At 36.6% G+C, this 27256-nt stretch overlaps 1 protein-coding gene across 1 annotated transcript in view; it reads right to left on the bottom strand.

Annotated features, from left to right (window-relative positions):
- ACAP2 (ArfGAP with coiled-coil, ankyrin repeat and PH domains 2) overlaps positions 1-27256 on the bottom strand; it is a 67921-nt gene continuing 40665 nt past the window's right edge. Inside the window, exons 10-23 of the mRNA XM_075098924.1 lie at positions 23486-23598; positions 16510-16561; positions 15038-15138; positions 13824-13929; positions 13171-13379; positions 12887-12956; positions 11436-11530; positions 9877-10061; positions 8960-9052; positions 7493-7680; positions 7045-7154; positions 5929-6039; positions 5627-5688; positions 1-873 (exon numbers count right to left, since the gene is read on the bottom strand). Coding sequence (XP_074955025.1) covers positions 770-873; positions 5627-5688; positions 5929-6039; positions 7045-7154; positions 7493-7680; positions 8960-9052; positions 9877-10061; positions 11436-11530; positions 12887-12956; positions 13171-13379; positions 13824-13929; positions 15038-15138; positions 16510-16561; positions 23486-23598 — 1599 coding nt within the window. The 3' untranslated portion in view covers positions 1-769. The remainder of the gene's footprint in view (positions 874-5626; positions 5689-5928; positions 6040-7044; positions 7155-7492; positions 7681-8959; positions 9053-9876; positions 10062-11435; positions 11531-12886; positions 12957-13170; positions 13380-13823; positions 13930-15037; positions 15139-16509; positions 16562-23485; positions 23599-27256) is intronic.

The following is a 27256-nucleotide window of genomic DNA, read 5'->3' as shown; positions in this document are numbered from 1 at the left end:
TCCAGCAGGATTATGTTTATTTTTCATGAAAAGTTCCACATGCTCATTTAAAAATGTAATTGCTGCACAGTAAGTTTAATTTAAGAGGAAAAAAGCTTTTTGAAGTTTGGTCCTCCAGGATATGCACCTATTGTGACTGACCTGCAGCCACTAGCATAAGGGCCAACCTGGTGTTAAAGCTTCCACTGAAAAAGAGCTTGCAAAAGAGCAGAAGTTACCATCTGTTGTTATTAAGAGCTTACGTCTAACCACAGTCAGCACAGGAACAAGAGAATCTGTTAAGTTACAGGCCCACAAATAGGACAACTCAGTAAGCCATTACCTGATTTCCCTTCCAAACAGTCCCAGAAAATGCAACCCAGACCTTCTTGTCAGAGGCACATTCTTTATGGCAACAGGGAGGCAGATAACAGATGGGGATACCAAACTGCAAAGCTGGTCTGATCATCCTGCCATCCAGAGTCCGCAATGCATACGGCTACGCTCTGCTAGCTTCATGTATGAACCACAGACAAACTTCATACTTGCTAACAGGGACTATTTTTATACTGAGCTCGCAGGTATTCCTTTTTAAACATTTTCTTCAGCTGCTGAGGTATATGTATTGTAGAACATAAAACAACTCATACACTTCCCCAGCTACCGCAATCTAACGCGACATTAAAGTGGTAATTTTTTCCAAACTATCTAACAAAATCCATGTAATTCGTTCTGTTAAAGTAAAAAAAGACTTGCACAATAAGGATCAGGTTCTTGTCCTTCTTGATACTTAAAACTTCTGGGAATCTGACTGCTGGAAACGGTTTAGCTTCTCTGGATTATTTGATGCCATTTGAGAAAAGTCACGAAAAATGTCCTGGTAAATTTCATCTCCTGGGTAGAAAAGAAAAGGGAAAGAGTTTTAAACATTTGGATAGGAGTTAACATCACCCACTGTTGCACTAATGTCCTACTGCGCTACCAGTTACTGTGTAACACTTATTCACATATAAACATTGCTTATAGATGGAATGATGCTGATGTGAACTCTCTGGGACTGTTTACTTGCATGCACATTCTGCAGAAGGAAGTTAAACAAAACCAAACTATACCTGAAATTGTACCTCACAGGCAGCCACACAGAGGAAAGTTCAGAGTTAGAAAGGAAAAATGAAAGCATTTCAAAAGCAATGTTAAAAAAAAATGTTTATTAGCTATTAAAGAACAAAATCCTTGTTTTTGCAAGGGAGTGCTAACGAAGATTCTCTTCCAAAAAGTAGAATTATGGCATAAATAAAGATTTACTTGGAAACAGAGGTCGGAATTCTTACAGCCAGACAGAACTGTCCATGAAAGATACAATCAGCAAGAAACAGTATAAAGAAAACAATCCTAACTAGAGAGACTAATGTTCATAAATCCTTTTGGTCTATTACTTCAGCAAATATAAATTTTTACATGCATTACTGAACATTCATTATATCTTTTAATTTTATCAGTAAGAGAGATGATACTGTCCTTAAACACCATCTTCCATTTGTTTTTTTTATCTTCACCTTTTGTGCGTAAACACAACCTGACCACTAGCACATATTCCAAAATGAGGGATGGCAGGAATTTCTACCAGGCCTGTCTCCCTCCCACCCCCTGTCTACACAGGAAAACACATTCAGGACCGATTACTTCTTGAGTCATTGCCAAGCCATTCTTCTCCCTCTTTAAAAATTGACATTTTAACATTCTTTCATCTGCTGCAGCATTTTGGGCCTTGAGTTCAGGTTTCATTTTAAAACATTAACGATACCCTGTTGCCTTCAAAGGGAATTAAACGCATAAAACATTTAGTCCGGTCAGGAACTATGCAGCCATCCAAATTTTACTGTCTTCCCCACACAGGACACAAGATCCCAGCACTACTGTTCCTTGCTGACAGCTTGACTAATAGCATGACAAAGAAATCAACCCAAAACCTCTCTCATATTGTATGTTGAACACTACGATTACACACACACACCCCTGCCAATATGACTGCGGAAGGAAAGTATTTATTCCACCACTTCTTTCCAAGAGGCAGTTTTTAACAGGATTTTTTGTGTGTGTTTGAAAGTTTGCACTACAGTGAAAAGTTACACTGGTTTGTTTTTCCATCTTTTAATGTCCATTCCCAATATTACAACTATTATTCTTTTGGAGATGAGACTCCATTCATTCAAAAACACTTCCAGAAATAACTGACCTTCCAGGAATATTTGACATGCATGGCATGTGGGTTTAAATAAAAGTGCAATGACAATTCTTCCCAAACTTCAAAAGATAAATACATTCAATACTGCTCTACCAGGAAAAGTTAGTTCTAGTGAAATTCCCTCTTGGTTTTCAGATTTAGTTTCAAGTATATCCTAGAGATGAAGCAGGCACAGGACACATTTTAACAGTTTCTGATAACTGCTTGCACTGGGAGACAAGCACAGAATGAAGGGGGTTGTAACATTCACCAAAAGAACAGCTATGAAGAGCACAAATCGGAATCAAGCTTGTATGATAAAAGCAATTCTGCTTTTAATACTGAAGTGGGTTCCACTGCTGAACTAGTACTGTAGTTCAAGTTGCCATATTTGGTTTTCTCATATTAACTTGAAAGAAGAAACAAAAGCCATTTTCACAAGATACATCGTGGCTCTGTTTTTGGCTCTATTACATAAAAGGTATTACATACAAAAATAGACTAAAATAAAGTGCCCCTTTTGTTTGTATGCTGCATTAAAATACTTAATACTGTAAACCTTATAATTATTTTAAAATCCTACTTTAAAATTGAATCTGGAAATTCCCTTTCCAAGCAATGTTTTCCCTAAAGTGCAGATTTTATGTACAAAAATACTATAACACTGCTTTACCATTTAACACCAGAGTAACTCAAAAGGCACACATCATACATTCAAGAAAAGATAGGAAGAAAAAGTAGCACTACTAATATCAAATAGTTAGCAGACATACCATAGCACCAGAAGATGAGCACTCAAGTATTACACAAGGAACAGTACAATGGTGCATATGGCTTCTACCACCAGAAATGAACTTTTTGTGGAATGAGCTAGTTTCAGCTGGCTCCAATTCTAGGAATATTTTGGAAGACCAAGTGTACCTTGCAAAGCAATACCTACATTCTCTCAATAGCTCAAACCAGCCGGGTATACTGAAATTGGAAATGTTGATGTCATTAGCTACACTAGTAATCGTTTATCAACTGCATTTCTGAAGTGGAGAAATAGGCAGCTGGCTTGGCTCTGAAGACAGCAAATTGATATTTCCCCTCACATAGCTCCTAGCAAACACACAATTGTCTTAAAAATCCTTGTTTTCTTCTAGAATCATAATTTTGGAAAAGAGGAGTTCCAAAATAAGGGCAGCGACCACGTAAAGGTATGATACCTTGCCACAGCAGAGACAGGTTTTGTGCTTACACTTATACATTCAACAACCCTTCTAGCAATTCAGCAGACATTAACATTTAAAACACTCAAATATTTAGTTCAGCTGAGACTTCAGCAAGTAAAGAACGAACGAGAGCAGAGCTATGCTACCCAAAGCTACAGCGAAATCTCCTGGCTGGGACACTGTGCTATGGCCTGTAGCCTGAATTTCAAAAATAACTATAATGATACCCTCTCCTTGATTTTGGGCAAGGTCCATCCTTTGTGGCAGCTCTACCGTCCATTGTATCTGATCCTTGTAAACAGGTAAGACTGACAATCTGATCCAGATATTTATAGATAGTATCAACTGCAGTCCTTAGATTCTACTGTAATACAAACTGATAAAGGTCAAGATATTGTCAACGAAAGGACTTAGCTAGCTTTTTATTTCACCTCCCTAATTGAAGAATCTGTCTAAAAAATATTTTAGACAAGATGTCAGGGAAAATCTCTCCCACCTCCATCTTAAACACATTCATATTTTTATGTAACTAGTGTCTGTATTCATTATGAACAAAACAGTTTACTAAACATTTGTCATGTTTAATAGCCAACTGAGGCTTTTTGTACAAACTATAGAAACACATTTTCTGCTTTCTAATAATTTTGGATTTATAACAGGTCAATTAAATAATTTAAAATATTCACTTATGATTTAGCGCAGAACTTCTGAATCAAAATACCTGCTTCCCTTAAAACAAAGCCATTTTACTATTTGAAACTGATAATTATTTTACTTCTTAAAATAAGAGTGAGGAGACTCCAAAATATGTCAGTATTTGTTACCTTCAGGCTGCCAGTGAAGTAGTACGCATTATATTGGGAAACAGCTTTACATTCAAAATGGCCGAACTGGCAATAGACCTTTTCATATATGGTGCATTTTCTTAGTGGGGAATTCTTCCTCACTTAAGCTCATAATCAAGTATATACTTTTACATTATCTCTTGCTCTGCCAAAGAAATAATTTTAATGTCTGCATGTCTATAGTACTTTTATTGTTTTCATTTGAATTTCCTAGAAGATTTGTTTAAAAATAAATTTGAAGAACATCTGCTCTTAAGGACATACTAAATAAATCTAGTTTATTTGATAGAGTTCATCTGAGATACTGACATAAGACTCAATATTGCCCTTGAGTATATACCAGCCCCAATCTGGTAAAAGACATAAGCACACAATCCGTATGAAGCCATGGGAAATACATAAGGGCGTTATAGGTGCAAGCCAAGAGTACTCAGCACTCAACCTTAAAAATAAGGTTTGCCTTTCACTACTGCCAGGTATAGCAGTGTGTTTTCAGCTGTCTAACTTGATTTTCAAGTGTGCCTTCATTATTAATATTTGTGTGAGATTAAATTAGGTTCCTATGGAATCATACCATAACAGAAGAAATGGCTTGCATAAATATCACATCAGAACATAGTGTAAATTGGGACTGAGTGCCTGAGAATAAAGTTGTACATATTCATTAAATATAAGGTGTTACTTTTTTTGTACCAGTTGGCTCAAATGTCTGCCAATCCCTTTTTTTTTTTAATCAAATGGTAAGATACTACACATACAAAAATACACAGCTACGAATAACTGTTTTGTTTCTCATTTGTATCTTAAATAAAAATATTTTAAAATAAAATTTGAGGAAGTAATACTTTCCTACTTCTGTCTGGAGTTATTTTGAAGTAGTTGATGTACATTTCTATATTGGTGTGCAAGCACTTTTTCTTACAAAAGAAAGACAACCATTCCACAGGAAGGAGAATGGTATCCTGTAATTAGATGAACTCCTCAACTGTCTCTGAGCAATCTGGGTCAGAAGGCTGCTAGTAAATAACGTCAGGTAAACCCTAACATTACATGAATTTCAATGGAACATCAATAGGAGAAGACTGTGGACAATTACTAGCAAAACAGGTTGGTAATGGCTGTAGTAACATACACTACTACAACAAAGTACTTTAAACACTCTCCTTTTATGTCCCCTAAATAATCTAAGTCACACCAGTGGATTTCAATGAAGCTTTAACATGTGTTAGTTGTTTATAAAAAACATCATTGTATGAAGCCATCTTAAATTTCCCCCAGATCCTAAGAATCTAATTGTAAACTGATAAATTCCTGAATACACTTCTTATACTGCATTTCAGTATGGTTATTAGTAGAGTATTGACCTGACTGTCCATAGAGTCCTTCTGATTCACGCATTTCTTCATTCATCCTTGCCAAACGCAACCTGTGATTTAGGAAACAAAGAACAATGTCATCTTTAAAGCACTGAAAGACTGCAATTTAACACCTACAATGCACTCCTGAACCTCACGCCAGTGGGGTCATCTACAGCTAACGCACTCTCTCTGATTTTTCTTTTGCTCTCTGCTTTTATGCAAAGGCATTTTGACATTTCTTGTATTTTTAACTTGAAACGGAATAGGAAAACCTAGTTACGTAGTCAAAACCAGAACATACAACTTACAATGTTACAATATCTGCATTTGCAGCTTCTACTGCTATACTCAATGGATCTTTCCCATCTTCATCAGTGGCATGCTGGTTTGCTCCTCGTTTTAGGAATAAACACACTTGTCTGTTTAGAAAAAGTATTTAAGAATAATTTTCAGAACAATAAAGGAAAACGGCAAATAAGTTCAAGCTAGATGCAACATATTTGGCTTAAATTGCCAAAATTCTCCTCAACATATCAAAACAGTGCTGTTCATCTAGAAGAATTAAGACATCAATACAGTAGTAAGCAAAACCTTTAATTACTTAGTCCACAGTAGAAAGACAGCCTAACTCAAATCATGCTAGTGCAGCAAGGAGTTGAACCCTTTAGAAGCGAGACTCTACCTTCCTGTATCAGCTTAGGTCGTAGAACCAAATAACCATGTCCCTCTTACCAAGAGCCACTGAGCAGGATAAATCAATACAGGAAAGAACACAGTTCACAGGTGCCTGATTTACCCAGTAGAAACTGATCTCATTTTTCTCTGCTATTGTAGTTCTTCATCTTTATAAATACAGCATACTGACTACGCCTACATTTTAAATTCTCCCAAGTTATTGCACTCTATTTAGAACTCATCCATGCAAAGAGTTTGGGCACCACCAACCAGATTATGTCCCCATTTGAATTGAGCTGGTACAGGGTTTCAGTTAAAAGCCACGATTCCAAAACTTAAGATGTAATGCAGTACATTTTGAGATGAGATAGACTCACTGCAACACACAGGTGGATGAGTCAGAAGAAGCCTTGGCCCTCACACACCACTATTGCTCCTATTTGCATTATATTTCTTAAGAAAACGAGAAAAATCTCATGAGTCTTCACCAAAAGTTCAGGCTATTTCAAAGCATTATTAAATACATGTTTTCACAAAGTGCACCAAAGTGTGTTTACAGATGTGTGTTTTGTTAGTGGATGAGACTGCTAATTCAAAATGTTACTTCCTCTCTCACCACAAAAGTTTAAGAAAAACCTAGATGACCTGAAATATATTAAAATGCCACAATATCTGGGGAAATCAAGAAGCTTCACATTAACAACTACAGTAAAGGGGGAACATTTACAAATTCGGGAGCAGTGAGTTACCCAGTATGTCCTAGAACTGTGGCATGGTGCAGGGGTCCTCTTCCTTTCATGTCCCTGATGTTCACATTGGCCCCATTCTGCAGCAAGAATTCACAAGTAACTAATGAACCCTATGGAATAAAAGCAAAGAAACAATTCAGCACCAGATCTCTAGAATAAAAGCCAAACCTGTTCTGCCTTCTCACCACTGAATCATGTGGCAAAGGAAACAAAAGGGATTTGCTTCCATATCAAATTTAAACACTACTAGGTTATATAATTCCAAACAAAGCGTTAACAGGAAAAAAATAGTTGAGAAATAACTTTGAGAGAACATTGTAAACACAACTTCTGCATCACATTATCATTCATTAACAAAGTGAGCAGTTAAAAGGAACAGTGACACAGAAAAATCCCCATTATTCCCCTTCCCCTCCTCCTACTTCAGCTGGCGCTGTATATCACATACCCCCCGCACTGCCTGAATGAGTGGTGTTGCTTTGTTTTCTTCTATGTTGACCCAGTTTACTTCAGCTCCATGGGCCAATGCTTCTGCCATATCAGGAAGATTCTTCTCAAAGGCAGCTCGATACAGCTGCAATCCTGGACTAGGCTGTTTGGAGTCACAGAACAAAGACGACTCTTGCTTGTATCCTTCTGAAAGGGAAAAAAATTGCTTATTGTAATCCCTGTTTTTATAAGGTACCTCCTAGAATTCTGACCAAAAATCTAATTTGTCTGGCATAAGGTAGCTCAGGTTTTGCAGAATGCTGTGCACTGTTGCCCCATTCTGCCACAAGTCACAGATGCCTTTAGCTTGTTCCCGCATTCAGGCATGGCCAGCTTTACAGAACTATTACTGCCCAGAAAACATTGTCTCCACATTACTGGCATGTGTAAATATTCTTCGATTTACCTATTCCATGTCATTTCTAAGACATTATTTTAGGTTAAAACTGTGTTTTATTGTATACTGCAAGATATGAATAAAACTAATTTCCTGCAGGAATGTAGTCATACAAATACATCTTTATCTGCCAATACACCTGAATGAGGTTAACACTGTTCTAATTTAAGATACCACTGTCATTTACCAATTACTTGCTGTGGCTATATCTTTTGGACTAAAGCATAATCTTTCTTTTCACCTCAATAAATTACAAAGAGTGAAGTCTGGGAGATGAAGACATTGTTACATACAAGCCTTTGCGAGTTACAGCATCATGTTTCTACAATGCAGTCAAAGAAAGGATCCAAGCCACATGCTGCTTGCCTACAAACCACAGCTGTGAACTACTGGTTTTAAAACATACCTCAGAAGAGTGCTTTGAGGTAGAAGAATAACTTTGCTTTATAAATAAATGTTTCAGATATTTTGACAAACCCTACTCAATACATCTGTCAGCCCAGGATGCTAATATTAGAGAGCAAATAATTTAATCGATAAAGTTTTATAAAACTTTGAGTAAAGAGGGGGGCAATGTTTAAAGATATCGTCAATTCCATGTAAGTGGGAAACAGAAAAATTAAACAAGAATGTTCAAGTAGCACGTAAGAGCCTATTGTCTGTGACTTAACAGGAATGCCACCTCCACGGATTTCACTGTTTATAAAAGGATTACACATTTCTGTGGAGACTTGTCTGTATCAAAATGCAGCATCGCGCTCTCTGCTAAAAAACAAAGTTCTGGCTCAGTATCATCTGACTGGAAAAAAACATAGTTGCCTGAACTCATTTAGAAGGATTCAGGGTCATTCTTGCTACCGAGCCCAGAGGAGAGAAAGGTCACTCAAGCAATTATTATCCTTGTTAAAAATATTTCAGCCCACCAGGATAGAAGAGATGTGAATTGTACCACCACGTACTAATCTCCGATAACAGCATGCTACCATGAAGTGATTAAATTTTCATCTTGAAGTGCAAAGCCTAACGCACCTGGTTCATACAAACTGTTAGCTGATATAGTAGAGGCAAGGTGTTCTCTGCTGTCATCAGCGCTCTGCTGGATCCCACTGTCACTGCTTTGTACTGTTTTGGGGAGAAACGGTAATTATTATGCAGACCGTGGGTTACCTACTCTTCACAGATACCATGATAATAAAACAAGCTCTTATACTTGGTCCTGAATACATTTTTTTGTTTCGTGACTAGTAATTATTCAATATTCTTAACTTATCCATAGAAAAATATGATGTCATATATTGCAACCATAACATTTATAATAATAATAAATGTGAATGATTATTAAGAAGGAAGAGATCAGGATAAGTAAAAAAGCTTAAATTATTTCATGAACACAGTAAGCAATGCAGTAGCCTGGAGACAATGGATTAAAGGCAGGGAGATGGCCACAACACACAATGGATTACTAGTGCAAATACTGAACACGCTGTAGCTGTAGTACTTACTACTACGTAGTTTTGAAGAGGTATCAAAGTAGGAGAAGAGTGAATCTAGTTCATCAGGACAGAACAGAGACTCCCGCCTCGCCTCGTCGCTACTTACAGCAACCGCTGGGACATGCAAGTTAGCAAAGCACAAAGCAGGCAGTAAGGAAGGGATAGGGCAGGAAAGAACGTTATTGGAAAAATTAAGAAGGATGAAAGTACGGAGGAAAGAAAGTTGGTTAATACGTTTCCAAATGATAAGCATCCCCGCTCCAAATTCTTCCCAACCTAAAAACGCATATCTCTGAACAAGTCTTTTCTCCCCTACACCTCTGAATTAGGCTATGACCCATTAAAAGACAGATTCTGATTTCTCTGCATGAGGCAGGAAATCAATTAATACAAAAATATGTTACTTTAAAAAGGACATGTGTAATATAGCTAATGAGAGAAGCGTGTAAATACCTTTTTGGGATGCCGCACCTTGTTCCCCTGCCAAAAGTGGTTTTTCAGGGCTACCGTGCCTTTGCTCTTCCTGACTTTGAGGCAAAACTTTTGTTCCAGATTCAAGCAGAGATACTGATGCAGGCTGCTTCTCTACAAACTTTCTTTCCACATATTTTGCTCTGATGTAGGCCTCCTTCTCCTGCCTGTCATATACAAAATCCCTAGAGTTAAGGTAACATTTTAATGTTTTCATGTATTAGACATCCATTTCATACCAAAGCCAGTAACCAAAATTGTAGTTTGGCACTGCACCTAAGCCACTTTATGACACATCTTCAGAAAGGTGAAGAGCACACTGTCTAACTCTTATTGGATTCTTGATTAAATTTTGCATAAGGCTCAAAAGAAAGTAATTTTGTTGAGCTCATTCATGTATATTTTCTTTCAGGCAGAGACTTTAGAAAGTGGCATGTGGAAGAAATAAGCATTAGCTACTGTATGTTACTTAGAATAGACTCTTTCAGCTGGAAGGGACCTACAGCGATCATCTAGTTCAACTACCACTTCTTGGTAATAATCCTTTATACATGTTTTACATTTTTCATAACCCATTAATATATCATTTATTTTGTTTCTTAGGTAAATATAAATTGCAACATTTGTTGAAGGAACATCAAGATTGCACAAGAGAACTGTAACAACTATTAGCCTCAGGCAGGCACAGCTACCAGTTCCATAACGCATACTGAAATATTTTTTCTTGTAGCCTGAGGTTATTGTCTTAAGACACACATACCAGTCGTGACAAACTGATGAAAGGGCCTCTAAAAGTATTACTATTGAAACTGCTGGAAAGCAGTTACCCCTAGAAGGAATACCTAGCAAATCTCCCTCATTATTTATATTATTATAATTGTCTCCAAATTGCCAACACCTTACAAAACGCTCTTTCCTATACCATAAAGCTGCCTGACAGCAAGCAGCACAGATCTGGAAAGCTGGTAAAAAACCTGAAGTTTTAAAAGACATCTTATACAGCAGAACAAAACATTGGAACACTCCCTTCAAATGCAAATCAGCGTCAGAGAAACAGAAGACAGCAGTGCAATCATTAGAAGGTTGCCGTAAAGCAGCAGAGCTCACGTACAACGTAGGCAGAAAGAAGAGAACATTCTGGGAATCAGGGAACAAAAGTCAAATTCAAGAACAAAGTCACTGTACACAAAAGGCACAGCCACAGGGTCCTTCCAGGAGCACTCACAGACCAAGTACAGTAGACAGGAAACAAAATCAACACGCCCACGTGGATGAGAGAGCAGGATGCTATAGAGCTGTCACCAAAAGGAGGTAGTGAGGCCAAAGAGAACAAATGAACGAGAGAAGCCAAAAGGGACCAACAGAAGGAAAACCCAATAAAAAAATGAGTAAAAGAAGAGAGCAAAACATACTGGCGATAAGAGGAAGCAAAGAATAAATGAAAGGACTGTTACACAGTTAAGTGGCAGCATCTTTTAAAGCTGGAGGCTGAATGAAACATCAAGAAAAGGAATTAAGAGGCACTGCTAGTAAATTACTACCTTTGGCTTCCAGGTTGTGGCTTCTTTACTCCCACTTTTTCCAACTTCGCTTCATATATTCTATTTATAACATCATTTCCCAATTCACACATAAGCTATGAAGCAAAACAAATAAATTCAAGTACAGTTGCAAAAGGCTTTATCTACCTATTTAGTTGTTTTCAACCTCACTCAGCCTATTTTTACAACTTAGTATTTTCACTGGTAAAAATACACTTACAGAAATAAGCATGGGTTTATACCATGATAATGAAACCATCAGTGAATCAAGAGACCAAAGGCCAAGCAAGGTAGCAAAAAGTATAGTCACTCTTTAAAAGTACCACTCCCTTCTGAAAAAGGCCCACAAAAATGACCATCTGCCATTCAAGAATTTTTTTTGTGCAATCAGAATGATATCTGCAAGCCTTATTAACAGAGATACTCTTTTCCACCAGCTTTGCTGGTAGCTATTCTTGTTCCATTGGCAAGAGACAATTCTATCAATTCTATTCCATCTTGTCCAACATAATCTGTTATGTCTATAAAATGACAGAGACAAAAAACAACCTGCAGATACTACTTTAAGGAGAGTTTGGCTGACAAAGTCCAACTTATTGATGGCAGCAAACAGAATTCTTGCTTCTAATAACAGGCAGAATAGTCATCTCTGGTATTTACATGAACAGGACAAGAGGTGTAGTTTTCGGGGTTTTTTGTTTCCTCAGCATGAACACATTGATATTAAAATTATTTAAGGTCAAACCACAAGATAAACACCCCTACTCACATTGTCATTTGATTGTTCAGAATAGAGAAGCAATACCTAAGTACCAGAACATCACAGCCAGAAACAAATGCTTTGCACCAGGTATTCTGTTGCACACATGCATCCGTATGAGAGCTCCTATTTTGGAATTTCAGTGTCACATAATTTTCATAATCATATTTCAAGCTAGAATTTTAGCATACAAATAGCACACAAAAGCAGTTGCATGAATGTTCTCCTATAGGCCAGTAGGAGTACAAAATCAAGATCTCACATAAGAGTTGGCATCTGAGTATTCAAGTATGATCACGCTTAAGGCTGATAAAGTACTTCTGAAATTTTTCAGCTCACTGTATCGCTGTCTGTAAACATATATCCTTTTTTATATGTTGAAAGTATCAGATGAAACTTACTGCTCAAAGTGCATTTGCAAACCTGGACGTGTCAACAGTTGTTCTGACTCACAAGTTTGTAACAAGAACGACTACTGCTACTGCATATTTTATAAGAAAGCATGAATTAAAAAAAATCAAAACCAAACAAAACCAAAACCAGCACTCAACTATAAGCAGTTTTAAGTAGAAAATTAAAGACATGCACGATACAGATGCAAGTGTTTCCTGTGTTGAACTTTCTGAAGCAGTGGCTTTAGAACAACAATCTAAGTACCAAGTAGAAACTTGTTTCAAAAATACTATCATACCTTTAGAAGTTCAGGTTCCCATGAATCCAGCGTTAAAGATCTTACTTTTGAAAAGTGGACTCCCAAGCTCCTAAACAGCATGAAAAAATATTAACCTGTAACTGCATGATGTGTCTTACCTCACACAGCCTTATCGCTAATTTATGCAAATAAAGCTGTTACCTTAATTCTGTTTACAACAGGGGTCTCTAACCCTTCTTCAGTATACATTTGAAGAGGCAAACACCACCCTTCCTAATTAAATCAATGCACAAATCAAACATAGTTCTGAAGAGTTCCCCAACCTGTGTATCCCAGAGCACTCAATGCACAGCGTGATTCCTAGGTTGATACTGGCCCAGCGAGGATCTGCCAAACCACAGTCACAGCAGGCAGCATTACCAGGAATACACTGAACTCGCTGTAGAGCACTTTCTCCCTTTAACAACTTCTCTTTTGTCTCACTGCCAGGTTCTAGGCTTCCAGTAGAAGGAGATGATTTCTTTTCCTGTTTCTGAAAAAAAAAACAACCAAACAAAAAAATAAAACACAGACACATTAAAATAAAGAAATAGAAGTCCTACAGATCCTGACAGTGCACTAGAATCCCAGGAAGGTAACTTCGACATTTAAGGCCAAGGAAAGCCATAGAACTGAAAAAATATTTAGCTTTTTAGAAGTAGTATAGAACTGAATATAGGAGTACCCAATAATCCTATGAATTTTAATCACACTACAGAAAAATCTTATCAAAACATATAGGCCAAAGTAACATCAGTGAGATGGAGTGAAAGATAGATTAGATATAAATCATAGCCTTCAAAATTTCCTTGCACTTCCACTGGAAGACAAACAGTGGATTATTTTTTTCCCCTCTCCTCTCATAAAAAGGTGGTTCTCTCTATTATTAGTTTTCAGGATTTAAAAGGGGGGTTGTTTGTTTGGTTTTTAAACTCACCTCAGATTCATCCCCTTTTTCTCTATATGCTGTAGCAATACTGGTCTGAACAGCCTTAATCCATGCCTGTCGCAGCTTTTCCGAGTCAGCCTGAAGCATGCAGCTCCTGTGACAAACACATGTGTACTCAGATTCAGAGAGACTGACCAAGCAGCTAACAAGAACAGATTGTTCAATAACGTTTAGACTCTTGAGAGTTTCTTGCAATCACCACAAGTAGGCATCATCTAATAAACCCTTTTATTTTGAGGGATCTTCAAATAACCCAGAGGATGGCTCAAGCTCCCTATTCCCTTTCTTTTCATATTGCAATTTTTTCTTTTTTATATTCTTACATGCAATTTACCTCCACGACTAATTTCACAAGATACATGTATCAGTCCTTAAAAACACAGTTCATTCACTGAGATCAAGGGAAAATGAGTGTAAAGCTCTCTGACAAAGAATGAACTACTACTCACACCAACAGTCAAAGCAAACAGGTCATGAAATATAAAACTGTTCTAACACTTACGAGCTGAAAAAGTATAGGCAAGCAGGACCAAAATGCATGTTAAAGTGAACCACAACTGAGGATGCAAACATTAGGACAGCAATCTATTAAGAAGATAAATGTAAGCAGGAGTGGGAAGTGCAGACAACATCCAAACCTAGAAGCAGGATGACCTTCTAGCAAAAATTTAAATAAGGTCACATCTCAAAATTGTTTGAGAAATCCATGTCCTGCACCTTGGCCATGGCAGGACTGCCATTCTTCTCCAGATATAACCAATACACTGCACTGCTAGAGCTGAAAAATATTTTTATTTGGTAGCTTCATTTAGTGCACTCTGAAATGTAATTCAACACTACTGAGATGACACTTTAATATGCTTCTCTCTCATTACACCAATAAGGAACTTGGGGAAACTGAGATCTGCTTTCTACATTACTAAGCAGCTTGATAGCATCAGCTACTAAGTCACAAGAACTCCACAATCACAAGCTATTTGTGCATAAAGCACAGGAATGCATTTTTATTTTAGTGCCAAAAGCAAACTAAATACTAGGAACGCTTCTCACAGCATCACTTACTCTTCGCCAAAATTTCAGAAAACAGAATTGTTCAGATACTTTTCCTGTTTTGATCTATCCCAAGAGAAATGTTAATCTTGTATTTCAAGACAACTGAATGTAAGGATTTTTTTTTACTTTTAAATAAACATCCTCCTTACTTTGTTGGAGAAACCACCTCAAAACAGAAACGTCTCTCTATGTCCTCACAGTGTTTAACTGTGCAGAGCCGCAAGTCTTCAACAACTACTGTGGGATTATCCTGAGAGACAAAAATTAACAAAACAAATCACAAAGGAAAGATGATCAACTACTTATAACTTAATTCTATTTGCTCATTTACATAAGTTTCTTCTCTAAAAGTAAATTTTTAAATAGGTGGAATCAGAGACACTTAACAGGAAATATTTAGATACATTTTAGTGTTTTGTTATATCCTGTGACAATTTAATACAAACTTTGGAGAACTCCTTTTTACCTACAATCCAATCTACTAAGTAACCAATGCCTTAAATTTAAATAACAGTATTCATAGGAGTTCAAAGATACTTTCTATCCAATGCAATTAGCATACCAAAAAGTCAGAAAGATTATACCTAAACCCACAGTATTCTAAGTGCCAAGTACAAAAACCAGAAACAGATACAGCGGTTTTGAAAATTTGATTCAATTCATGAGAACCCTATTCTAAGCTAACAGCATTTTAAAGGTGCATTTTTAAAAAAACATGAAAATGTAATTGGCTTTTTACAAACACAAAATGCCCAACTCAAACGTACTCACACAAACTCAACTGTTTCTTTTCCAACCACAAAAATTAAGACCCTTGATTTGGTAGCATCAGATAATAAGGAACAGCCTTTGAACATAGTTTATTTTCAATGTTAAGAGACTGTCATAAGCTCTACCCTCTTCCCTCCCCGCCCCATACAGCTCTCTAGTATTTTCCAACATGAAGAACAGTTACAGCTATGTGGTGCAAAAGCAGATTCTAGAACAGTAAAGAAGGGAGCACGGGCCCAAATGCTGACGGAAAAGGCTACCTTCTACAGCTTGGGGCAGAATGGCACTTGTTGCTGTAATATACAACTGTACTTTCCCACCAGCAATGAGACAGATATTGACTACTGATCCACCTTACATTTTCAGTATTAAATACATGTACGCAGCATCCCTGACAGTTTCATAACAAATGCTTCCATGCCTCCCCTCCCCCACTGCTAAATTGGGTATGTGGACCCAATAACTAACTGGAGAGAGCAAGTCCTGAAGGAGTTAAACAACTGCTCAAAGAACAACGTGGAATATCTTGCTGCCACCAAGCGTGTACAAGCCTTTTGGGAACAATAACTTTTAAGGCTCTTCATAAACCTGTTTTGTTACCTCTGCAACAAGGTAACAGAACCTGCAGGAAATAAAGTATGTGCTTACAAGTTGCTGTGCAGGCATCTCAAAATATGTCAGTGTAGTATTAGTCTCATTTTACAAGGGGAGAAACCAATTTAGAAAACGCAGTAGGTTGTTCAATACCACACAGGATGCCAAATATCAGCACAGTTCCTCCTTTTGCTGATTGATCAGGAAAACCATCACCCACACCCCAAACTACGGCAAGCCAGTTCTTGATCCTTACCTTAAACTTCTTCTGGTACACAAGTTGGTTATTTTGTATTGAGAACCAGCGCCTATTCAAATAAAGAGACACCCAGAGAATACATAACTGAGTTTACAGTGCTTATTTGACCAAAATGTGCTAACAGTCAGTCTACAGAGAGACTGCATAAAAGAATTCACAGAAGTAATGCCACAGTCAGTTTTGGCAAGTATTTCGTGAGAAAAATGAAAAAAGGAAAAGCAGAGACAAAAACGGAAAAGAAAGCAAAGGTCAAATAATTTGAGTCCTAAACAAACACATTCATGCTATGGCAACATTAGTTAAGCTACCACACAAAACATTTTCATTTCAAATAATATTACTTCCATAATTTTGCAGCAAGCTACAAGTTTAAGTAATTGTTTGATAACAGAAATTCAGACAGTTTGAATAAGAAAAATAGTTCCACTATGTAAACTGCTTAGTCCTGAAATATTTTTTGATAGTAGAACTATGAAATTACCAAGGCACTAAACGCACTACAGTGTTGCTGTTCCATGTAGATTTAATGTCTCTCTATTTGGCATGTCTTAATTTTAGATGCTGAAATAAAAAGATTGCATACAAAACCAAAGCAAAACCAAGGAAAGCAATTTCAGTAGGATCCTAACTTAAGCCTCAGCTTTGTGGGAAAATATAAAATAAAAGGTTTACTGAAGACATCCTATAAAATCCAAAAGATCAATAATGCTTAAAAGCTCCTCTGAACTGTATCTTTCCTTGTCAAACTCACTGTTCAGATAGGATACAGTTCATAGTGTGTGGAAAGATCATTTGCATTTTGAAAAAAATTATGAGTGCCTCAGACCTCTAACAACTGCTTTTTATCCGACCACTGAATATTAAAAGAAGCCAGCAAATATAACTACCTCTTTCTAGCTCTTCTGGGGATGCACAAAATAAAAGCTAACCAATCATCACTGGTTTTGAACTGACAAAAGTGAATGCAACATTAAAAAAAAAAATGCAGTCCTGCAGTGAAATTTACTTTTTGTTTTGTTCAGGCTTATAACGTGAACCTGAGTTTATCATAGCAGAATTCCTCAATTAGCTCAAATACCACACTTACACCACATCACTTTTTTTCTGCACTGCCAATTAGTTTGAATGGTAACGGTATACAAAATATTGTATTGCAACATATCTTGTTATTCTCCACAGGCTGTTGAGCTTCGAGCTACAGTTTACTACCATTAGTAACAAGAGAGCTCCATATATTTATTCAACCTCTACAAGCAATTCATGAGAAGCACACAAAGATTGTTAAGAAAAATTATCTAAAACAGATTCAAAACAGAAAATCTAGTATTTGTTAGAGAAGTTAGTACTTAGTAGACAGATGAGATTCTACCTTTTAACAATCTTTTCAAATGTTGTGCAGATATATTTAATTTAAAAAGCAACAACAGGTTCTTCTTTTGATACTGTATTTCCAATTTAATAGCAGTCATCTTTTTGGGTTAAAATAATTGAACAGGGTAATGCAAAAAGGTAACTACTTTTTCTATTTATTAACAGCAGTCATTTTGGTCACCACTGTTTAAAAGGTATCACCTTTACCATCTATTTAAAAAAGGATGCAGTAACTAAGCCTCAAATATGAGCATAAGGCAGGTTATTGCTAACATTTAAATAGGTAGCTCAACAAAAGAAGTAGACTAGAATAGGAAAATAAACTCAGGCTTTTTAATGTGCTTTTTTTGAACGCAACACCAAATAGAAAAACACAAGAAGCAGTGCCTTTACCACGAAAAGTGATAAAGAAAAAATAAACCCAAAAATGCAGCCGTGCCCCAAGATAACATGCAATGGAGCAAATCCCTAATAATGGTCTTAGGTAGTATCATTAACTTCATTAATGCAATGCTTCATTTGTTCTACAGCTAAATATTTAGTGAGTTGCTAAAGTAAATAAGCTCCAATCTGATCATCTGGATATAAGTGAGCACACAAATTGTCAAATAGATTTGTGTCATTTTTAAAGGCTAGTTTAGAAGTTTTCAAAGTATTCCAGCCCCCTTTTTTCCTAGTAGAGAAATTAAATCTGTGCAAGAGAACTTTCCAGTCCAGCAAAGTGTGGGTTTTTTTTGATTTTTTTTTTTTTAAAGAAACTTCCATTGAACAAGATCAGTGATTCGGAATGTAATATAACTTGTAAACCACACTTCTGAAGCAGATGCCAATGGAAAATAAATACTTTTTTTTTTTTCAAGCATACAATAGAGTGGCTAACTCCTCTCCGACATGTCAGCACCACAGCAGTTCTCTTCATGCCAAAAAACTTTGAGTTATTTCATATTAACCAAGTATCATCAATGAACTCGTTACTGTAGGAAACGGACTGTTGGGGTTCTACAGCAGTAACAGCCAGGAACTTCTGAGGTACAATATATGTACTGAAGGTGCTGTTACAGGGTATAATACAGCTATTCTCTTCTAAGAACTGATGTTCATAAATGTGTGTGCAGTAAGTAATGACCATTAACATACTTTCTTTAAATGTGCCATTCTGTCAAAAATGGGAGAGTAGCATGGTGAAAGAGAAAACATACTTGGGAAATCTTAAAGTTATTTGCACTGCCTCAGTCAGTGGTGCCTAAATACAGCTGCTTGGGTTTAGAAACTGAATGTTTTCCATCATTTATACCTACACAATTCAAAGGAGTATTTGTTAAATAGGAAACAATTTTTAAAAATGCCTGAAAGACATTTCCAGCTCCTGAGAACAGAGTAATACCAAAAATATAAAATGTCAATTGAGTTTAAAAAAAAAAACACAACAAAACCCCCCATGCATATTGATCCTTAAAAGGAAAGAGTTTTCTTCATTAGTTGCTGTCACCACGCAAATAAAAGAGAGTGATTAAGAATGCACAACATTTAAAAGTTACATCTCTATTTCCAATGCGGTTGATAAGAAAAATCTCACCAACTTCAATTGGAAAAAGTCAGAACACTGATCTTGTACACTCACAGGTTTGAGTGCAGAAACTTTGCTTTAATTCCTTTTTAGCTAAAACTAGCTCAATCTTCCTAATTCTTTTAAAGGTGCTGAGCAGCAGGTATACTGGCACCCCAGGCAGAATCCTTCTGTTATTTTCTTAGATTGAGCCACTTATACATCCATTGCAAGTAATCAAAATTAAATGCAGGGTTAATTAAGAGCTTTTTGCGTGCCAAAGAAACATTGGGAAGGTATAAAAGAAGCTGTTTGGTACCTGATGTGATCTGGTTTTTTCCTGTCATGTGAAAAAATGGGGTAGGATTAAAACATAAGGGAAAGGAGGAGAGGAATGAAAAATGCAAAATGAGCAAAAAAAGCAAAGAATTAGCATGATCTGAAAATACAGCAGAATTTTAAAAGGAAAACATTTAATGCATCCAACCTAAAAACTACCTAGAACATACTAGTGTTTGCTGTGTTCTCCCTCCATACATTTATTCATGCATATCTTCATGATATGAACTTATTTTTCATTTGAATTTCTATGAACCAAAACAGCTTTCCACCTACTGCTCCACAATAATAAATGCACCTGATTTCGGTTCCTGATGCCTGGAAGTTGTGTACAATAAGATATATTGTTTACAAGCAGACATACATTAAAAAATAGGCCTCCACACCTGTTATTGTAAGACTTTCCAGTATAAATATATAATTTTGATTCCACTAAAGTATATTATCTGAACTACTCATGTACATTATACACTATCCATTTAGTCACAATAAAAAGATTGCAAAATCTCCAGCTCTTTCAAAACACAGCAACATTGAATTGTACATAGCTTTTGTGGTTTGCTTTGTAAGATGCTCAAACACTACTTGTTTCTCAAGCCAGTGTTGTGCAGAACTATCCCAAGAACAGGAAACTTGATGAGAAAGCCCAAATAACTAAAGTCAGTTAAACCCAAGCTGTCAGCTGCCCCAGTAAGAAACTACATCCTAGCAAGAACTTAGCTTGGATTGGAAACAAAAAATCTCACTCATTAGAACAGATTTGCCCCCCTTCAAAGGGCTGCATTATATAGTTTTGATTGTTTTCTCCCCCAGCAACCAGACTTTCCCAGGATAATCCACTATGGCATCCATGGATTCATTGACCAAGACACGCACACAGAACCATCACAACTATCTCATTTGTTAGCTAGAACCATACGGATGTGTGCCAAACCCAGACAAAAACCTATTGTACCGTTTTATTTTTGTTATGATTTTAATGCTGGCAAGTATACACTAATAGTGGTAATCGCAATGATTTTGTGTGCCTTTAATTCAGTCTTACAGGAGTACTTAGAAGGCCTAGAACCATCAAAACATCAACTGATACTAAGAGAGAGAAAATAGAAGCTACCAGTTTAAATACATACTACTACTACTGACAGTGCAATCAGCAGTTAGAAAGGAAGGTCAGTGCCATTGTCCTCAGTCCAGAACATCAGGAAATTCTTTTCCAGGCAAATTCTTCTGGATTTGTTTCAGCTGGTTGATTTTCCGCCCACCTCCTCCAAAGATGGGCATATGATGAAGCAGCAAACTACCTATCTGATAATAACACTGACAGTATCTTGTCCAACTTCAGCTCTGAACTCCCTCATGTAAAATACACGAGACACTGTTTCCTCCTTTGGTATTTCACTGCACATTTTTATGTACAAAACAGTTTCATGAAATGACACTGCCCTTTCTTGTACTCTACCTAGTGACTGGAAAAATACTCTCACCTCTAATATATGGTAAACTTTAATCAGTACTATCTCCCTGCAGCTGAAACTGCAATACTACATAAGTAAAACATTCCATCAGTGGAAACATGCAGTGTAAAGTGGCAACGACCACTTCAGTGCCCACAATGTAGCAAGCAATCACAAATGCAGTCAGAAATAGAAATAAGATAAAAATACTTCTGTATTTTTATTAAAACCTGAAAAATAGAGCTAGACTCAGAAACTAATAGTCGTCTTCATTAAGGTCTTAAACATATATTTTATGTATTATAATAGTAGTAGTAGTTTCATAACAATTAGTAACAGTTTGTGAATGTGAAGTACAAAATTAAAATGATTGATTAAATTTCTAAACAGTGTTTATAGATAGCATAACCAATGCTATTCTCTGCCTAATTGTGAAGCATCCAACTAGCCTATCAGTGAGATAAATTGTCAAGAATCTAAGATTAAAAGGTTAAGTTTAGCTTTGTTGAATACTCCTGCAACCAATAGAAGAAAAAACTATAAGCAAATATAAATTATATAGTAAAAGTAGGTAGCTCTGAGTCATTACTGAGCTGTTTACCTTCGCTCTCTTAAATAACTTATTTAGATAGTTTTTATTGTATATGTTCAAACCTGTAAATTAACTTGAAAGTATGTTGTTGTGTATCTTGATTTAATTATGACTTCTCCGTATTTATTGTGTCCATTTGAATTTCCAACATACAGAAGTTACTTTTAATTGAGTCCTACTCCCTGACCACCTTAAGGTAAGATACTTGTACAGTATTACTAGGTATAAAGCCACATAGAAGAATATTTCTTAGCTACCTTCCAAAACTTCTGTCCTGCTCCCTCCTGCCTCCCTACAGAGCAAGGTCTTTATGCTATCAAAAAGAAGAACCCAGAGAGCGAGCCAGAGTTTTGCCTTCAGTCAATTAAGAGGCTGCAGTCAATCCTGCAAAACACCTTGCAAAGGACCCTTTCAGCCTGTTGAGAAACCAATAAAGGACAACCTCCTGCCCTGTTACTGCAGTTTGTCAGTGTAAGAACAGTGAGAACATTTTACTGCAGACCAGGAACATACTTTTGAAGCGTATTTCCCAGTTTTCTCCCTTCACCGTCCTTTGATGCCTCACTGATTTATCTGAGAGCTCCAAATTCTGCTTGGATGAAACTAATCCAGAAGGTACATTACAATTACAAACAGATAATCAGACCACAGGTCCAGACTAGAAGTAGTCCAAAGCAAAATCCCTTATACTAGTTGCACATGACTTACTAATACAGATACAGTCTTACTGACAGCAGTGGCCCTTGAATCAGTCTACAGATTTAAGTGAAGCAATCCCAGTTTGTTATAGACTTGTGATATTCCATGACGCTCAAGTAATTATAGAATAAGGATGGAAGGGACCACATATCCAAATGCACGTTCTGGGCTTTGAAACACAGAAAATAGTTTAACAGAAGCGCTGCTCCAAAAATTGCAGAGCATAAGACAGTATAAAGAGCTCTATATCACAATGAATTGACTTTAAAATTCAAGAACTGTATCCAACTATACTGTAAATGCTCCAGCATATATTTCCTTGAAAAAAGCATACACTCTTGGAAAAACAAAAAAATCCTGTTCAGAGAAAAAAAATTGTGAATAGTAGAATATACATTGTTAAAGAGACACGAGTAACAATATACTTTGAATTCCCAACAGGACCATCAAAGCTACTAAGCAGAAGACACTGCACAGGACAGGAACTGTAAAGCATAACAACTACATGCTTATCTTTCAGGAAAAGTAACTTGAAGTACTTGAGTCCTTCCCTGTGTTTCCCTGCTGCCAATAGCTATAAAAATTCCATTTTACTTTGTCCCCTAACTCTTATTTTCCCAGCATTTACGTTCACATAGTGTATTGCATACAATCATAAAGATTGCTCTGTTTCAACCCAAAGGCAGGCCAAAATGCGATTACAGAGCCAGACTGTACACAAAGCATCAAGCTTTCTACACGTAGGGCTTCTCTAGACTAAGATACACTCTTAGGAAAAGGCTTGCTAACAACTGGGACAGAAAATAAGGAAAGATGGCTTTGAAGCATTATTTCTATGTAAATTAACAGTCATCCAAGTGTACTGTGAAAACTGTAGAATCAGTGAGTTGCACTGGTTATAAGTCAGATAAGACTTTAGTTTAACAAGCAGTATTTTAATAAACTAGTAAAACAGGGCTTCTGAATAATTACCTGTTCCAAGTCTTGAAGGCATTGCTGGCTCGCTTAAATAGATAACCTTCCATAACAATACCATTGGCTGCATCTACATTGTATTCTAGTTTAGTATCATCGCTGGAATAATCCTAGTACAAAAGGAACAAGACAAAAAAGACACCAGTTTCAAATTAAGCTTTAAATATGGCAGTATTAACGTCAAGAGCAAACATTTTGGAATAATGTTTTGCTTGCAACACAAGCCATGACTCTCAGTCCCTGAGAACTCGTTTTAAAAAGCATTTTTAGGAGATCAGAATGTTGAAGATATTTACTTTACCTGCACACAAGGGGAAATTCTCTCTCAGGTATTGGTGACCTCTATGGCCAAGCACATGGCAAACATTAATGACAGAGCATCTGTTGCTTCAACTGTCTACTCAAATGGTCTCACATATATTCCAAAGAAAGGGGAGACTAAGGTAGAAGAAAAGGGGCAGTGGGAGTTAGGAGTCAAAGTGAAAAGCAATTGCAGCCTGTTGCTGACAACTGTACAGAGCCTGTCATGCTTTAGCATCTTCTTCAGCTCTGTCATCTTGACAAGTGAGCTGGAGCAGAACTTAGATGATGAGTAACAAAAGATGATGCTATCAGCTATCTCTAAATTAAAGCGGTCAGGGTGCTGGCAATGATGACAAACTTTGCAGTATTTTTTTCTTTATGATCTTTGACAAGAACATGAATCTAGAAGTAGGACACGGCAATACACATTTCAAGCAATCTAATAACAAAACGAGCTAATAACAGGTTTACAAGTTTTAGAAAGGTTAACAGCTTCACATCTCCAGCAAAGATAGAGTAGACTAAGTAGTAATACACGTAGTAATTATTCGCTTTCATATCTCATCTGAAATTGCATGAATGCTTCCCAGGGAGCTCCGGAGCTCAGGTATTCAGTGAGTGGAGGCTAACAGCTACTAGGGGTGCATGAAAAAGCACACATGGAATGAACATTTGTCATAAGCTATGTCCAAAGATCAAAATAATATACATGCTATTATTTAATTTCACTGTTAGTTAAATATATCCTTAAAGTAGACTAGCAACATAGAGCTTCTTCCCTTTAACTAGGACAGAAGAAACACCACTGAAAACCAAGTTTCAGAACAAAACAGCCAGGATAAATACTAAAGATGCAGGACATTTCAAAATGTCACTCTCCCATACCTTCAGTAGGTACTTTTTGTGAATTGCAAACATCAGCTTTGTGTGAAAAGTGTGTCTGTATATCTGTTTTGTACTTTACTCTTTAGGAATTTGTCCTTACGTATGGGAAAAGAAGCTATACCAACAACAAAACAATCAGCTTCAAAAATACCATTAGCCCTATGTAAAATTCCAGCCTGCACACAACTTCTCTGCTACACACAATGTTTACTGTTATACATGCAGATGGTTTGGTCCAATCCAAGGTCAATTAAACAAGACAGTGAAGTGGTTACAAGTCTCAAAATGAGCCTTTTATACTCCAAGGCCAGCTCAGCACTAGATTCCATAAAAATACTCAGTGTTTTGAGCTGTTACCAATCTGAACAGATTTAGTTAATCTGAGATGTTAAATCTAGATTTTTATAATTGCACTTGCAGAGGATCAGTGCAAAAGAAAGAATTCCAAAAGATAATAGAACTATCATATCACTACTATATACTGATCTGAATAAACATATAGGTTGCAAATAAAAGCTTCTCAAAAATCAAATTTGTGCCTTTATTATTCAGCATTTAATTTTGATATTCTGCCCATTTTCTAGATCAGAGCACACTATACATTAAGACTTCATGTAACCACAAACAGCCAAATATCACAGTAAAATTTTAACTTAGTATTTCACAACTTATGACATACATTCTCGAAGCGTTAAGACCTTTGTTTATTATACCCTCAAAAAAAAAAAAGGTGAAAACCCCTATAAGCACAGACTTAGACATGCTGATGTCACATTCCCTCCCTCCCCAAAGAACTGATGAATTACCCTAACTTACCAGCTCCCAAACATAATGAAACCTGCTAAAGATGTGCATCCTCCTGCCTCAGTGGTGCCTGCAACTCCTTGTCTAGTGAAAGACAACATACACTCCCTCAGTCTTTTCTGTCCAAACTACTGTGTAATCACATTTTCCTCCAGGTTTGGAGAAGTGCTGCAGAAAATGCAACTATCTTTTTCCAATGAATCTTGATTTACGCTTTGAAGGCATACTGAAGCGTGACAGCAAAACTTCTTTGGATCATTTATCATGCTACGCTCTCAGTCCAAATTGTCTAAAATACTGAGCCTTCCTCATGAAGTACATTTAGTGTCATTTTTAATGGCTTCCCAGACTGTCTTCAATCTTTGTAGAGCTGATAAAGACACAGGAGTATACAGGGAAATGTTTAATATTTTCCTAACATACACAGCAGTCTACCAGCTGGGGGACAAGGGAGTAAAGCTTCCATATGCTTTATCCATAAAGCTTCATTGATAAAGCTGTGGTCAAGAAAAAGATCAAACAAACAAACAAAACCAACAACAAACCACAACCCAAAAAACCCACAATGCCCTTCATTTCAATTAAAAAGATAAAAGTAGAAAAAGAAACCAGATAAGCTGTGTCTGATCTTATAGTCTCTGCTATTTTATAAGCAGACACATTATAGTTTATTTTTATCTTGGCTCATGGAAAAGTTTAGTGAATCATGAAAAATAACCAAGGGGTGGAGAGAAATACATCCATATCTTTCCAGCGTCCTGCATAAGAAAATCACATGTTAATAAACCCAGTCATTTTTTTGTGATTCAGAATTTTGCATTCCCTAAGCAAACACGAGGCTAATAAAGACCGAATTTTAAACATCATTTATTTACTAATTAGGTCTCAGTTAGAACTAAAGTACATTTCACCTGATCAGAACTAAGAAAATTAAGCTAGTATTATGGAAGTTACACTGAAGTGCTATATTGCACATTTCATTCAGATTTGAAGGAAGGAAGATCTATGGCTTCTATTCTGATACACATTTTTCAAGGTTGGCCAGCTACTGGAAGAGAAACATGTAGAAGTGGGTTATATAAATGAAGTGTACAGCATGCTTTCATGCCCTTTTTTTTCCTTTTCTTTAAATGTCCATGAGGGATAGCAAGCCAGCTGGCAATGGAAAAACAACTTTCATTTCCACAATTAATACTGATCTGGTGGGTCACAGAATACTTAGTGTTCTTGACAGTGTTTCAGTGAACGCATTTTCATATGAACGTATAAATTTATCACACATACCAGATTCATTTCATAGCTTGCATGTTTTCTGTTTCTCTACATATAGTTTGCTTGTTACCAAAACATAAACCCCCATACTTTTCAGCAACAAAGTCTTCAATTTACTTTCAATAAGAAGACCTGCTAGCAGGTCTTCAGTTGAATAGCTAGCGCTATTCAAGCCATTTTACCAGTAAATTTTAGGGAGCATGGAGTATCAGCATTGTAATACTGAATATGTTCTCAATGTTTTACTTTAGAGAAGCAGAATTTTTAAAGTTTTTAAAAAGGCAGTAAATGGGGGAGCATAAATACCAAAGAAAACACTAATCTGACAAGTTACTCCGACATATACTAAACAGAAGACACTAATTGTGCAACCCCCCCATTTAGAAAGTTGCTTCCATTCCCATCCCATTGGCAAAACATGTTCGTCATGCTTAAGTTGAAAGTCCCTTGAGGAAGGGCTTAAAAAAAAACACCAAACAAAAAAAATCCAGGCACAAGTAACGA

This window comes from Phalacrocorax aristotelis, chromosome 7 (genome assembly GCF_949628215.1).
Source record: "Phalacrocorax aristotelis chromosome 7, bGulAri2.1, whole genome shotgun sequence".
Taxonomy (NCBI): Eukaryota; Metazoa; Chordata; class Aves; order Suliformes; family Phalacrocoracidae; genus Phalacrocorax; species Phalacrocorax aristotelis.
This window is presented reverse-complemented; position numbering and strand designations above follow the sequence as displayed.